This window comes from Phytophthora ramorum (assembly GCF_020800215.1).
Source record: "Phytophthora ramorum isolate Pr-102 chromosome Unknown Phyram_PR-102_s0018, whole genome shotgun sequence".
In the NCBI taxonomy this organism is placed as follows: Eukaryota; Oomycota; class Peronosporomycetes; order Peronosporales; family Peronosporaceae; genus Phytophthora; species Phytophthora ramorum.
Genome location: NW_027150664.1, coordinates 541,051 through 556,474, shown reverse-complemented (window position 1 = coordinate 556,474; position 15,424 = coordinate 541,051). Strand labels below are relative to the sequence as shown.

The window sequence follows — 15,424 nt, the reverse complement described above, 5'->3', positions numbered from 1 at the left end:
TGCAACACGATCTTGAGTGCAGCCTTGCGTTCTTGCAAGCGTGCACCGTCAGCATGGTGCAGACAATTGCAATGAACGAAGCGACACTGGTGGATGGCATAGTGAGCGGAGCTACAATTCTGTTGTGCCAACGTTGGATACTTTTATTGACACGTACAATTGATTTTGCAGGCCAAGTTTGTAGCGGAGGATCTGGGCTCACTCGATGGCGAAGCTAACTGGTGGCACCAACGGGTACGACTTGTCGAGCATTGGCTACGCGACGAAACAAGCCGAGTGTGTATACCCGACGATGGGACTGACGAGGTACGCGACTGTATATTGCCCGAGCTGTTTGTAAGGGTTTGCTGACTCGAGACATCTTTCTCTAGATGATTCGGCGCCACATTCAGCGCGGAGATTCATACCCACGGGCGCAGTGCAAGTGTTGGAAGCACATAGTGATGGAGCTTCGAGATCTCCCCTGTTTTGCCGGGATCGTTGCGCGCACAAAAGCCGACGACGGTGTGTCTCGGATTACCTGTAACGCGAGTCCAAGTCGAGGGAAATTGCGTCCTGGAAAAGACCTGATTGTTCTTTCAGATGACAAGAGCAGTGACGACAACAGCAACACGGGCACGCATGGTGACGATGAGAATAACAATGCATCGTCCTCTTGGTCCCTGGAACCTTTGAATCCTGAAACCGAGCAACCTCTAGTATTAAAGAAGCCTCGGCCCCTCTCAAGCGCAACGTACTTGTCACGGCGTGAACTTGGCATCGATGCAATGACTGTTGGGTCGATTGGTAAAAGTTTTTCCGGCATGTCTTTGCTGGAGCGACAGATGGAGTGGCTTCAGAAAAAGCACGATAAAATGGAGGCTGAACGGCTTCGTCAGGTGGAGGAAAACGAGCGAGAACTAACATTCCAGCCGAAACTTATTCGCCGCATCACATACTCTGGCGAGAGGCATTTCCGAGACACACCAGGTGTCCCCTCCAGCAGTAGGTCATTCACACGAAGCGAGAGTAGCCGGCGAGTGGGTGAAGCTGGAGGAGCAGCGCTCTTGAAGGAGAGGACATTACCAAAGGTCCCGCGACTTTCGCATCGACGGCCGAAGAAGAAAACTCTACTGCAGAGCGCAGCGATATCACAACCGCTTGGTGTGTCTTGCAAGCTTCTGGATAATATGAAATCAGAGCTACAAGCGTCTTTGGGTGCGACTCGATCAAATGATAATTCAGAGACCGACATTGCGTCGGCGGAACCGGTCGTCGAGCTGCAGGAAGAGGTCGCCACGGGCGAAGATGGTGCGACTTCGTCCGAGAACAGCGACACACCAGCAGAAGACTCTCAGGTGCCCGAAACAGAATCATCAGCAGTTGTCACTGAAGTATCACCGCCAGAAAACACTCCGGCATGGAGCGCAAAGCCGACAATCGGCGGGCGGCGAGCAGACTTTGACTCGAGCGAGACTAAAGTTCGGTTGACGTTGCAGGACGCGTCCAAGTTTGAGCTGAACTCCATGTACCGCAAAACAGACCGCAGAGCTGGTCGTGACGGTGTTGCATTGCACGTTGGGCGGCGAGAAGACACATTCGAGGAGCAGGTGATCGCCGTGCTCTTTGATCGAGAAAAGGTGACAGAAGATGACGCCGAGCGCTGGTGGACACAGCACCAGCACCGCTTCGTTCAGTTCATAGAGCCGCAGCAGCCGAGAGAAGAAGACGCAGCGCTAGTAGAATTACCAGCCTCAAGAGCAGCCACGCCAGGGATCCTATAGCGCCACCGGTGTGAAGGAAAGTATCCTCACTTCAACTTGAAGCTGTCCGTTGCTCGTACTTAGTTCATCAGATACAGTATTTTTCTTTGGTTTCGAAACTGAGGTATGCCACATCGCATTTCTCTTACAAACATCAAGTCAAAAACCACGATCCCGCTTCTACACTTTCGCATTTTCAAATTCAAAACGTGAAGAGCTCATTCCCGGATTGACATCTCCATCGACGCGTGCATACTCCGCGTACACGTCTCCCAGCGCTATGGCGACACTACCACCACAAGTGGACGGGTTTGACGCCCCCAACGCACCAATGACGGCGTCCAACGACCCCGTACTGGTCGAGAAAATCGATTTTGACGCTTCGGAGCAGCTCCTGACCGACACCAATGCGCTATTGTCGAAAATGGGCTTCGGAGACCGCGCCTTCGCCAACCCAGCAGATCTTGTGGCGAGCGTCTCGTCTATGAGCGTGGCACTATATGAGAAGCTCTTCCAATTCCGGCTCCGGGACGTGGAGCGAGTGCCGCGCACTCGACAGGACTACGAACACAATGCGCAGCTGGTGGCGGACGCTCTACGGGGCGCCCTATTGGAACAGAGCGTGGACGGAGACTCAGTGGACCAGCTTCGAGGAGATCGGCTGTGTGCCGGAGATCTGGGTAGTATCCGACGCCTGCTGAGGATGCTGGAGCAGGTGTACGCGCTACTTTTCGAGGAGAGTCAGGAGGTGGGCGACAGGCTACGAGACGTGAGTTTTGCTAGTCTTGGAGCGACTACTACGACAGAAATGAACCAGAGGAGAGTGCCACCTAAATTGGCTAAGAAGCAGAGGAAGGAGGGGCGAGCGAGGGAAGTCGTGGCAGATGCACCGAAAAGTGACGACCCCGAGAGAACAAGTCTGCGTGCGAAAAGGATGGTTAAGGAGACGAGAACTGCAAGGAGAAGTACATCGGTGTCGAGGCGGAGTCAGAAGCAGGAGGAAGTTCGGACGGCTGCGAGGGAGGAACTGCGTCACAGGAGGACTTCATCGGTAAGCGGGACGGACAGGTCGCGGCGGGACACATCGCTTAAACGAGCAGATGTGATCGCTGAAAACAACAAGAAGAGGTCTCGGTTGCTGGAGCGGTCGTTCAGAGCGAGCAGTAGCAACAAGGCAGAACGCGCGGCGAAAGAGGCGAGAGTGAGAGCTGCGCAAGGAGCTTCCCGACCTTCTGTGAAGTCGACGGTGACTGAACGACGAAAGCAAACGGAGAACGAAAAGGAGCTGCTGAAAACGAAGCCGTATGGGCGTTTTGTAGCTGCGGCAGGTAGTGTGAGCTCGGATGATGACAAACTTGGTGAAATGGGCCAATCGACCCAGCAAGAAGCTCACGGGAAACGGAGTGAGTTCTTTGAAGGCGTGTCGTCCGTCCAGCACCATAGCGACGAAAGCATGCACTTCCTGGAGGAGGAAGGCGCCTTCGCGCACAACTTTTCATCAATTAGCATCGAGGAGACAGCACCCGAGCAGGAAGGAAACGAGCCCGGAGCTGGACCGGATGTTGAAGACCGAGAAGATCACGAAAACCGAGAAAATGCGCAGCCTAACGAGAACACCGACGCCGGGCAGTCAGTGAAGCACCAGAAGAGCTCCAACCACCAGGAGGCCGAAAACGACGACGGATCGACGTCCAGCCCCGTTAAAAAGAAGGTTGCACGTGACGAACCTCACGCGCCAGAGCGTCGGTCACCCTCGCGCGTGAGCAACCGCGACCAAACCAAGTCTCTATATCCTCTGCTTCCGGGGACTAAACGTCATACATCGACGTCCAAAGCTCAAGCGCAGTATCTGCGGTACAAACTGTCACTGAAAAATCACCTCCAGGAACTGCGCCAGCGAGAGGCTTCTCAACGTCAGCACTTGGAGCGTGCATTCAAATCGGGTGAGCACATGGCAAACGTTGACAAGATCCGATCTCGCCGCTTCGAGCAAGACGTACGTTTGCATCGCATCGCCGTCGGTCTGGAGGCCAAGAACGAGGAAGAAAAGCAGCTACGTCAAGCCATGAACCACCTGCTGGGGCTGGAGAAGGAGAAGCTGCGTGAGGAGCACCGCCTCACAACCTCGGTGCTAAAGCAAATTCAGAAGGACCACGCGGAGCGAGAGCAGGCCATGGAGACCTTCTATACGAACCAAATGCAGCTCGTGAAGGAGCAAACTCGTCGTGAAGCCAAGGAGCGTGAACTCGTGGAGAAGGCGCAGCGTTCTGCATCCGAAAAAATGATGCGCGAACTGCGTCACGAGCGGGAGAACCAACTCGCAGCTCTTTTGCAGGAGAAGCAGCATTTGGAGGAGACGCGCAGATTCCGCCATGCCTCTCAGATGACTCAGCTTCTGGAAAAGACCGACGAGCTCTCAGTCAAGAGGACGGATGCGTTTTACACTGCGGCGATGAAGGCGCGTGAGCGTCACACCGTAAAGAAGCAGCAGACCCAACGACGAACTAGTCTGGACGCGTACCGAGCTGGCTCAAAGCCTCTTCGGAGAACCACAAGACTGTCGACAAGTACCATAAGATAAAAGTTTTGCGTTAGTCCTAACGGTTGTCATTCGATGCGCAAGCGTAAGAACTGCCGCATATCTACAGCATGTATCGGCGCGAACGTGCCAACAGGTCAGCAGCGTGGATGACACCCTGCAGCTTGCCCCGCTGCGTGACAAAGAGTTGCGGGCACTTGTGAACCGAGATGAGCAGGATCACATGGCTGGCGAAAGTGTCGCGAGGCACGTGGAAGTGTTCATCTTCCAGAGTCAGAAGCTCGAGCTGTATCAAGTCCACCACCTCCGAGCTTTCAGAGGCTGGATGAGAAAGCACAGCAGCTTGATGCGGCGTGAGGCCAGCCACCGAGACTCGTCGGTCTCCAGAAACCGACTTACCGCATTGAAGACTGAGCTCCCATAGCACCACAAGAGACTCCAATTCTTCTCGAGTGGCAACACCCATCAAGACCATTGTCTTCGCGTCATCGACGACGGGGAACACGTGAACAGTCTTGCCTTTCTTGCCATTGCCAGTCACATGCAGCAACTGCTTGATTGAAGCCAGTGTTTGACGCCGCACAAGGTAGTAAGGCGGGATGTCACGCATGAGATCGCCGGCCGTGAGCGAGTAGGATTTCTGCTTCGAGAGGTCTGGCCATTGCGGCAAGTTCTTCTGGCGAGCCATGGTCTCGTACATATCGAGAGAGAATAATCGGGTCACAGCACGTCCAACGATCACACAAAGGAGCACCGGGATCATGTAGCTCAGCTGGCCCGTAAGCTCGAACACAATCACCGCGATACTGATAGTTCCTGTAACACCTGCCGTGAAGCTAGCGGCGCCTACGACCGCATAGCCTCCGATAGATAGCTCTCCCTCACTGAGAATGACCACCATTTCACCAAACAGACGTCCCAATGCGGCGCCAATCGCAAATACAGGAGTGACAATGCCGCTAGGCACGAACACTGTCGCGCTGATAGCGAGGGACCAGAATCGAACGAGCACATACGTGAACAAGTTCAAAGTCAGCGACGGAGACGTCCAGGAGCTTCCGAAGTCAATCGACAGGTGCGTTGCAGTTGACACCTCATTCGACGTCAACGTTTTCGTCGAGAACATGTCGTCGATAGTTTGACGCTGCGAGAGCTGCATGAAACTACCCACCGGATACTCCACCAGCGAAAACAGAAACGCCACGAGAGCAGCGTACACGAACGGCACCATACCCGGGAATCTGCCGCACCAAGACAACAGGTATTCGTCTTCGAACTTCTTCTTCAGGTCGAGAATCATGCGGAATGATCGAACCAACAGCGCAGCGAGTAGACCGCAAATGACCGCAAGCAACAAGAAGAACGCAATCTCGAACGTCTCGTATGGCAGCGCGTCGAACTCGGTCGTGAACAGCGAGCCGTAGGAACCAGCCAGAAAACTGTTGAGACCACGGAAGACCACGACTCCCACGACGGACGAGAAGAAGGCGCGCCAGTAGTTGGACGTCACGTAGTACGACGTAGTGACCTCAATACTGAAAAGCACGCCGCCGACAGGAGCGCCAAAGGTAGCCGTCACGCCCACTGCACAGGCAGCAGACAGCACGTGATGCGTCAGGTCCTTCGAGTTCCGAATCTGCTCGAACAGCGGCAAGCGCAGCAGCTGCCGCGCGATAATGGAGCTCAAGTGCACGAACGGACCCTCTTTGCCGATCGTCAGTCCGCTGCCAAGAGCAAAAATCAAGCCGAAAGACTTGGCAATCAGCGCTCGGCCCGTGAGGTAGTTCGGGAAGGGGAATCCTCCCAAGATGCTGCGCATTTCCGGGATACCTGAGCCTGCAGCTTCTGGGCAGATCATGACCGTGCAGCCCACGCCCAGCAGCAGAATGAACACCCTGAACAGGATGTAGAAGAGATATCCCAGCACCCAGCCACCTCCCAGCGACGTAAAGCTCGTATGCAGCTTGGTAACAAGGAGTACCCCCGCATCCACGCTCCAGGCCGTCACGGACGCCAAGGAGCCCAAGAGCAGCAGAAAGACCCAGGAACTCTGTAAGAAGGACGACATGTGCTCGCGCTCCAGCAGCGAGCGAGCCAATGGGACGGACGCGGCGTCCATGGCTGCAGAGTTGCCGGGCCCACAGGTGGGGACTCCTCTGGCCTCTCCCTGCCACTCGTCGTCGCTGCCTTCGTCGTCGCCGTCTAGCAGCTGCAGCGGCCGGTAACGCACGTTGAGCGGGTTTTGAGTTGCTTCTGACTGCTTCATGGCCGACCTGGCCTGGTCCAGAGCTGCAGCGGGTGACCATCTTTTGGACCACGAGGTTGTAGCGCCTGAAGCTTTGGGGTTTGCCCCTCCGACGGCGTGCACGGAGGAAGACCCAGAGCCGGAGGAAGAGCCGACGGACGCGACGTTCTGGGGGCTCTCGTGGAGGTCGACGACCTGCAGTGATACGGACGCAGGTGCGGGGGGCGCAGAGGAAGAGGAAGAGCCATCGGCGGTCGACGGCGCGCGCGTTGGGGACGCGCTAGACGGTGGCGACGGCATGGCCTTGGTGCTCCGGCGTCTTGGTCAACTTGATGGACGACTACTGAGTTTGGCAGAGGGCGGATAATATCCTAGGAGTTTTGTATCCCAAATACGGATGTTAATATCCTACTTTTATCCTGGAAAGAGAACTGGTACCAATTTTTGTGAGGTGGTGTTTTCTTTGGCTTGTTGGTCGTGACGATGTTTCGATGGAGCACAATCTTCATCGCACTGTCCAATGGACAGTGGTCATAGCGATTGCCAGGTTACGGCTTGCATTTGACAGAGATGCCAAGTCTGACCTCGGTCGACGATCTCAAAGCAATGAGATGCGAGTGTTCATGCGTCTAAATTTTCTGAGCGTGTGGCTCCTTATAGTACCGGCGTCTAAGGTCCGCGAGATAAGATTGTGTGAAGTTGGTACAGTGCGTCTGATGCTGTGGGTCGGTCCTTCGGGTCGATGGACACGCAGGCCATGCCTAGCTCCTTGATGGCCTTGGGCGCGGCGGAAGAGAACTCGATGCGGAGTCGGCCCGTAGCCACCATCTGCAGGATGGCCAGGTCGGGCATCGCTCGGCCAGAGTCGCTGTTCTCCTTTGCGTTGGCGTACGGGATCGTGTGCTGATCCAGTTCGGCCAGCACCACTCCGAACGAGAACATGTCGGCCTTGTCGTCGTACCGCTCCCCCATCATCACCTCCGGCGCCATCCACCGAGAAGATCCGACGCCGCCGGTCATGGTGTGGTCGGACCGCTCTCGGGAGACACCAAAGTCCGTGACCTTGGCATCCAGCTGCACTGTTAGTAAAATGTTCTTGGACTTGAGGTCGCGGTGCAGAACGGGTGGCGACAACGAATGGAGGTAAGTGAGAGCGTGGGCGACGTGGAGCGCGATCGTAGTCTTACTCCTGTCGAAGCCGACAGGGGTGTTATGCTCTTCGCAGTTCTTGAGCAGCGTCCGGAGATCGCCACCTGCCATGTATTCGGACAGCACACACAGGTCGTTGAGCGAATCCCAAGCGACTCCCACGAACTGTACGATCCGCTCGTGGTCCAAGGAAGCCATGAGCTTGACCTCAGCCAAGAAGGCGTTCAAGTGGCTGATGCTCTTGCGCATTTCCGGGAGCAACATCTTCACCGCGACAGGTTCCTCGTTGAAGAGACCCGCGTAGACTTCGCCGTAGCCTCCTCGACTGAGAAGTTGCTGAACAAGCACCTTCTCACGCGGAACGCGAGCTGTGATGATGATCTCGTCGTCCCACAAACCACTCACTCCGCTGAGGTTTCTTCGGCTCCGTGGCTTCTCTTCTTCCTGGGAGTACGAGGACTCGGAGCCGAGCGTGATCGCGTTCAAGGCGCTCTCAGGCGTCGGGTAGCCGGCGTAGCTGGCAGCGAGGACCGCGATACCTGTGTCCTTGGTGAGGTTGTCATCGTAACGCCGTCGAATAAACTTGAACGTGGCAAAAGCTAGGAACGCCACGCAGACCGCCGCTCCTGCTACGATACCGGCGATGGCCTCAGTGCTAAGACCACCGCTGCTTGAACTCCTCCAACCGCCAAGCTGACTGTTTTCGTAAGAGTACGACGAACTGCTGCTGTCGGCGCTCCTGGAAGCCGTCCCGGTGTAGAACCTGTAGCGACCTTGAACGCAGTCGCCGTTCGAAATCTCCTGCTTACCGAGCTTGAATTCGTGTGTAGGTTTGCTGCCGCATTCGCCGTCATCGAAAAGCAGGACAATCGCCGTCCCGTTGTCGAAGAGACTCACGACGTCGGACGAGTTGGCGAGTACCGACGATTTCTCGCACGTGCCTGATGCAGGGTACACCGCGGTCTGCACTAAATGCTGGCACCCGGCGCCTTCGTATTCCTCCATCATCACGTAGTCGAATCCCCTGAAAATCTCTTGCGTGTACTTGAACCGGTCTGTGACGTTGCAGGCCACCGACACGAACAGCGTATATCCACCGAGGTCGTGCGCCGTGCAAGCGTCAGCGTCACAACTGTCCGTTTGGATCATCGTGAGGATGTTCGGTGTGCCAGCGCAGTGACTACCAGAGTAAAGCTCCCGAGCCGACCAGTTTGTCGCCAACGACGGCGCCGCGAGCAGTGAGGCCATCGCCAATGCCCCGAGCAGCCACCGGCTAAGCGACATAGCGAATGGGGACCTGGAACCTGTTGCCTGAAAGTCGGTTAACGTGAAATGAGCGTTGAGCGACCGTGTCCCCATTCTATCGGGCTCCCATGATCTCGGCGATTGGGAGACAGATGGAAGGCGTCGCCTCCCCATCGTGGCCCAAATCTCGGTGGGTTGAGGCAGGCGATTTCGGCACAAAAGCCGCATCAAGCGATCATCAAAGCCGGAGCTGCATACACAACGGGAAGCTGTACGGAGCGAGACCTCATTATGTACTGTCGGACTTTTAACCTCATGCGCATGAACCACCGAGAGACTGCGGTCATGGCTACTGATCTCAAGGCTTGTGTCCGTGAACCACCGAGACTCTCGGCGAGAGACTGTGGTCACGACTCTCGGTGAAGCACATTGCCTGCGCTTGAATAGAGCGAGAAGGCTTTGAGCCCGCCATGATGTCTCCCGTTCAACAAGTTCGCTTTGCAAACACGGCTACACACGTCGGTCCCTCCTTGGCCGTGCAAGCCGAGCTTCCACCATGACAGTCGCAACGCACACGTTATCTACATTACTTTATCCTAGCTATTCCGTCAAGCTTCCTGTGTCAAACTCGGTTGTCAAAATTGTATGAAGCTTGTAAAGGGCTTGAGCTGCAGTAGGTCGGTCGTTGGGGTCTACCGCAACGCAGGACGACCCCAACTCGACCATGGAGCTCGGTCCGGCAGAGGAAAACTGCACTCGCAATTTGCCCATGGCCACCAGATGCACAATCGCCGTACTAGGCATTTTACGACTGGGGTCGCTGTCCTCCACGGCGTCCGAGTACGGCAACGCGTGGAGATCCAACTCGGACATTACGACGCCCAAGGAAAACACGTCTGCCTTGTCGTCGTATTTCTCCCCCATCATTACTTCGGGCGCCATCCAGCGAGACGTTCCGACCCCTGCCGTCATGGTGTAGTCTACATGTTGGCGTGATACCCCAAAGTCCGTGAGCTTAGCGTCTAGGTTGGCATCAAGAAGGATGTTCTTGGACTTGAGGTCGCGGTGCAGCACTGGCGGGTCCAACGAGTGCAGATACGTGAGCGCGTATGCTATGTGGAGCGCGATCTTCACTTTGGTCTCGTTGAACCCGACAGGCAAGTTCTGAGCCTCGTAGGAAGCGAGCAGTTTCCGTAGGTCGCCACCTTCCATGTATTCGGTGAGCACGCACAGATCGGAGAGCGAGTCCCAGGCCACTCCGACGAATTTCACAATTCGAGGGTGTTCAAGCGTGGCCATGAGCTTCACCTCCTCCAGGAACGATCCCAAATGTTTCGCGCTCTTGCGGTTCTCCGGTAGCAACATCTTCACTGCAACGTGCTGTCCGTTGAGCCAGCCTGAGAAAACCTGTCCATATCCGCCGTGGCTGATCACTCCTTCGAGGTTGACCTTATCGCGATCGACACGCGCTGCGGCGATTTCGTCGTCGTCCCAGAAGTAGCTGATGCTTCGCTGCTCTCTCACGTCCCGAGAGTACGAACTGTTGGTGCCTGCGGTGCTCTTCGGTACGTTCCTCAGCCCTGTGTAGCTATCGTAACCCACGAGATAGTTTGAGTCCTCGGTCCTGTGCTCCTCGCCAGGCGAGCGTCGCTTCCAGACGAAAACCGCAGTCATAAATCCTACCACACCCGCAGCTAGGACGATGCAGATGATGGCCAGTCCGCTCAAACTTGAGCTCGAGCTTGATTCCTCCGCACTTCCCGAGCTGGTACCTGCCACCGCTGCCCCGCTGCTGGCATGTGTCAACCCTCCCCCAGCGCTCGTGTAAATCTTGTAGTAGTCCTCGACGCAGTCGCCAGTCGAAATGTTGCCGCTGTCGAACATAATATTCAAGAACGAGTCCCCGCTGCACCCTCCGCTATCGAACAACGAGATCGCCGCCGACCCGTTCGCGAAAAGCACCGCTATGATGGAGTATCTTCCGTACAGCGTGGACGTGGCGCAGCTCCCCATGGCCGGCAGCACCGTCGTCAGCCTCAAGTTCTCGCACCCGGCGCCGGCGTAGTCCTCCACGACGATGTAGTTGAACTCCCCGAAGACCTCTTCGGCGTACGCGAACCGGTCGCTGACGTTGCATTCGAGGGACGTGAACTGGGTGACGTTGTCCACTTGCACCATGGAGCACTCGGCGGGCGCGCAACTGGAAACCGTCGCGAGACTCACTGCAGCAGGGTCCCCGGAGCAATTGTCGGCGCTGAAAAGCTCCTGCGCGACCCAAACGGAGCGCGCACCGAGCACCGACGGCAACGTCAGCAACAGCAAAGCGATTCCAGACATGGTCTGGAAAAGAGAAGGTGGACCAACGTTGGCGACGTTTTGTGTGGTTGTCACGGGGAGGACAACGGAGAATGAGCAAGTGGGACACGCCAAATTGCTGCATTGCTCCATCAGGATGTGCACTACACTTGAGCACCAAGTTGATGGACATTTGCACGACCAGATCGTGTCTGGTCGCGGAAGTAAACTAAAATGTAGCCATGTGTGACTCAATCGGCATTTCTCACCAATCAGATCTCTTTATTGCAGGTACTGTAGAATGCACGGAGGCAGCGCGGCGACCTGCTTGGAGGGCGACGTAGGGGACCAAGCAGCACATACAGCCGCGACTTCTTTCGTGCACACGCTCCAGTACACGCCCAGCTCCCGGCTCAAGATTTTCCTCTCGTGTAAGCGCGGAAATTCCGCTTGAAGCGCAAAAGATCGCTAAAATATGACGAAAACTAAGATTTTCTTCTCTATAGCGATCTGTAGACCCTTTTACGGGCTGACACTAACTCAACCACTGTGTTTTATCATTATTTCTACGTCTGGTATGTAATAGATGGCCACGACAGGTTCCAAGCTCTAGCGTTCCATTTGAAAGCAGCATGTAGGAAATGGTCCTATCCTTTCGATACCATTGCCATTTGGGCTAAATGATCTTTTGTGTGTGGTGCTGTGCAGTGCAGCGACGTGGTCACGTCGTGTGGCTGGATATTGAGAAGCTGTCGGCGGGTATTGACTGGGAAGAAGGCATTGCTGGAGGTCTGTCATGGGTCCGGGACGCTGGACAGGATGGCCGAGTGCTGCTGGTCATGACGCCTCATGCACTGCGGCGGCCTGACGGATACTGTCTGAATGAAGTGGCGCGCGCGGCGTCGCTGAGGCTCAATATTTTCCCTGTTATGGTGGCGGAGAGTGCCCCGCCGCCGAGCATCGCAATGCTCCCGTTCTTTGATATGCAGGACTGCGTTCCAGGAGATAGGGAGCAGCAGACGCACGCAAAGGATAGTTCAGAGTGGCGAGACCTGATGAAAAACTGCTTGGAGACAGCGACTTTTTCGGACAAGGCCGAACGATTGTACACAATCCTGGAATTGGTGCGGTGCTGCATTGGACTGACTTGAGGCAGCATCCCGCTTTGGGTTGTGCTTCGTTGAAGTTCGAGGTGCTGTCTAGAACTGACTCTGTGTATCCGCTTGTGTTTGCTGCAGTTCGACTCGATGACGAGCTATGGCGTTCCTGCCATTGCCGGGTTGGTCAACTTGGGCCTATTTCCTGGTTTTGAAGGTGCTCACTTGGACATGCCACGGAGCAGTAGCGTACGGCGCCTGTTGTCGTCGTCTCCCTCGCGCGGTCGATCCCTTATCTTTGGCAAGCCGTCTGAAGAATTGAGCAAGGACACAATCTCGACTAATGCGACGCTCGATAGCCCGCAGTTTGACAAGAAACTAAGCATCGATGGTGCAGAAGGCTCAGGTCTTAGTTTGCCTCCAGCCTCACCGTTTGATGTTGGCCAAAGCGCCACTGAAGCTGAGCCAATTAATGCCGTGGAAGATGTAGCTCCTGATATTGGTGAGGGAGACAGCGCTGCTGCTTCCCGTAAAACGCGTTACGTGCTCAGCTATGACGAAAGCTGCTACGTGCTGGCTCAGCAAATTTGTCACGATCTTACAAACTCGGGGTTCTCTGTTTACCCTGTATCACCCCCGGCCAGCCTTGCAGCTGCAATCTCTCGTGTGGACGATGGAGGTGCTGCAATCGGTTGTCGTGAAGATGCACTTGAGTGGGCAACAGCGGAGAAAAATGGAAAGCTTATACTCTTGTTGACAGCGGAGAGCGTGGGTCGCCCTCATGGTGTCAGTTTGAATGATGTGTCGGCAGCTATGAGTGCAGGACTCGGTTTTGTGCCATTGCTCGTGCGTACCTGTGAAATTCCGCTATCAATTTGCCGTATCCAGTGGCTGGACATGACGGACTGTCTTATCTACAGCAGCCATGGTAATGGCTCCACCGCAAGCCTAAATGGTATCCGCTACGATAGTCGCAAGGATCAGCTCATATCTGCTCTGGAGGGTACTCTGGATCACGAGGGCCAGCAGGCACGGCTTTTCTCGTTGTTGGCCCCTTTCAACTTTCAGCGGCAAATTAGTCAGCTTACAGAGCGATTCATCGGGCGGGAGTGGCTGTTTGAACAATTCCAGTGCTGGGTCCAGGGCTCCTCATTGTCGAATTCATCGACGACAACTCGAGAAGTCAGCAATCAGCGTGTGTTCTGGGTGGTTGGGCAGATCGGATCCGGGAAGACGTCCGTGGCAGCACGCATGGTTCAGTCGTGCCCAGAGATCGCAGCATTCCACTTTGCTCGGCAAGAAGACGAGCAAACACACAGTCCTCGTCGGTGTGTCCTCTCACTCGCTTATCAGCTTACGACGCAGCTACCGGAGTACGCTCACTATCTACAGTCTCATGAACCACTGGAAGAAATGGTCCCGGTTGCTTCCTTCACAGAGTTGGTCACGCACCTGCTCATTGGACCACTCAGTGCAATTGCACGGCCAACGACGTACAAATCATTGGTCCTACTAATTGATGGTGTCGAATGGTTGATCCCGACACCATCTTCTTCTCCTTCGATGCCGCCGTTAAGCGGAAGTTCATGGAGAGAAACAAAGGACGAAGAATGCTTGGTGTCAATGCTCCCCGCACTTGTTTCACGGTTACCGGAGTGGGTGCGAATAGTGGTGCTGAGCCGTGAAGACCCGCCCGTTCTCTCCAAACTACACGCGTTCGAGCCGCCTGATGTGATTCTTGACCACTTCCAGCTCGAAAACGATCAAGATATCCGCCGCTACGTCAGGCATTCCCTTGCGAAGCTGCCTTTCAGCGACGTGGATTTCGAAAAGGCTTCGACGCAAAGCACTGGGGTCAACCCGGACAACAACTGCGAGTTTGGGATGGACCAAGTGGTCGAGTTGATCGCACGTCGCTCGGAGGGGCTCTTCCTGTATGCTGTCAACGTCGTTCAGGCTATCACTGAAGGACGCCTGCATCTGCATGAACTGGCAGAGCTGCCCGTAGGCATGGGCGCGTATCTTCAACAGTTTTTCGGAAGTCATTTTGCAGACCACGAAATGTACCGGAATCGAGTGCGGCCCGTGCTAGAAGTTTTGTGTGCTGCATACGAACCGCTCCCGCTAGCAACGCTGGTTCGGGTACTGGAATGGGATGTTTATGAACAGCGAGACGCGAGCAGTGCGCTCGGTTCACTATTTTGTATTGAAGCAGCGAACGACGCGGAATCGCAGCTATTGCGGCCTTTTCACTCATCAGTGCTGGATTGGGTTCAGGACAGCAGCAGTTCTGGGGCCTTCTTCGTTGATGTTGCATCGGGCCACGAGCGTTTGGGTCACTGGGCAGCGCGGGAGTATCAGGCACTGACGCGGAGCAACGCGTCCGAGTTTGTCAACCTGAAGTATGATGAATCTCCCATAGCTGAGGTGCTTTTATACTGTACGCTAACTTCCATTGTCTGCAGCTATGAGCTAGAAGCCACCGGAGACGAGAAACTCAAGGCGAAGATTTACATCGTTCGCAATGCCTGCAACCACTTGATGGTAGGAACGCAGCATCATCGAGCAGTTTACTGCTCACAGCGCAGTTATACTCACTTCTTTGCTCCCCTCTCGACTACAGCAAGCGCCCGGGGAGGACTGCATGCAGCTCGTGGCAGCGTTCGCAGCAGATGAAAAGTTTCAGCTAGCACGAAGACTTCTGCACGTTCGTGCCGAAGGCCTGCAGAGCTTCTTCCACGGCGACATTTCCCGTGAAAAAGCCCAAGAGCTTTTAGCTCGGCGTCAACCTCATCGCGTCGGCAGCTTTCTCATCCGCTACACTTCTCGGCAAAGAACGTATTGCGCATCCTTCGTGGCTGCGATAGACGACGCGACCGGCGCGCCGAAATTCCGCCACAACCTCATTCATCACCTGGAAAATGGCTCGTACTCGACTGTGCCGCCCGCTGAAGTGACCGAGAAGACGATTCTCTATCCTGACCTCATCAGCTTCGTTGAGCAGTATCAGCGCAAGGGTGTTTTGACGGCGCCAGTGGCCCGGGATGCCCCTCTCAATCGTGAGATCTCCAGCAACGCAGACGAAAGCAACCCGGGGCAGTGATCAAACAAA

The 15,424-nt window shown here is 55.5% G+C and overlaps 6 protein-coding genes across 6 annotated transcripts; 3 read left to right on the top strand and 3 right to left on the bottom strand.

The window, feature by feature from the left end:
• Positions 1–53: 53 nt before the first annotated feature.
• On the top strand, positions 54–1,763 carry KRP23_13565 (uncharacterized protein; the record flags this gene model as incomplete). Its single annotated transcript, XM_067884291.1, has 3 exons — positions 54–101; positions 172–306; positions 372–1,763. 3 exons carry the CDS (start codon positions 54–56, stop codon positions 1,761–1,763), a joined length of 1,575 nt encoding a protein of 524 aa, XP_067738323.1.
• A 310-nt stretch (positions 1,764–2,073) lies between these two features.
• On the top strand, positions 2,074–4,323 carry KRP23_13564 (uncharacterized protein; the record flags this gene model as incomplete). The annotated part of the gene is made up of 1 exon (XM_067884290.1): positions 2,074–4,323. The coding sequence occupies one exon, from the start codon at positions 2,074–2,076 to the stop codon at positions 4,321–4,323; it is 2,250 nt and encodes a 749-aa protein (XP_067738322.1).
• A 61-nt stretch (positions 4,324–4,384) lies between these two features.
• Positions 4,385–6,826, bottom strand: KRP23_13563 (Chloride channel protein F; the record flags this gene model as incomplete). Its single annotated transcript, XM_067884289.1, has 1 exon — positions 4,385–6,826. The coding sequence occupies one exon, from the start codon at positions 6,824–6,826 to the stop codon at positions 4,385–4,387; it is 2,442 nt and encodes an 813-aa protein (XP_067738321.1).
• Positions 6,827–7,031: 205 nt separating this feature from the next.
• On the bottom strand, positions 7,032–8,923 carry KRP23_13562 (uncharacterized protein; the record flags this gene model as incomplete). Its single annotated transcript, XM_067884288.1, has 2 exons — positions 7,032–7,105; positions 8,074–8,923. The coding sequence occupies 2 exons, from the start codon at positions 8,921–8,923 to the stop codon at positions 7,032–7,034; spliced, it is 924 nt and encodes a 307-aa protein (XP_067738320.1).
• A 507-nt stretch (positions 8,924–9,430) lies between these two features.
• KRP23_13561 (uncharacterized protein) lies at positions 9,431–11,257 on the bottom strand (the record flags this gene model as incomplete). Its single annotated transcript, XM_067884287.1, has 2 exons — positions 9,431–9,501; positions 10,462–11,257. The coding sequence occupies 2 exons, from the start codon at positions 11,255–11,257 to the stop codon at positions 9,431–9,433; spliced, it is 867 nt and encodes a 288-aa protein (XP_067738319.1).
• Positions 11,258–11,516: 259 nt separating this feature from the next.
• Positions 11,517–15,415, top strand: KRP23_13560 (uncharacterized protein; the record flags this gene model as incomplete). The annotated part of the gene is made up of 6 exons (XM_067884286.1): positions 11,517–11,646; positions 11,802–11,849; positions 11,924–12,339; positions 12,454–14,714; positions 14,778–14,856; positions 14,936–15,415. 6 exons carry the CDS (start codon positions 11,517–11,519, stop codon positions 15,413–15,415), a joined length of 3,414 nt encoding a protein of 1,137 aa, XP_067738318.1.
• Between the last annotated feature and the right edge of the window lie 9 nt (positions 15,416–15,424).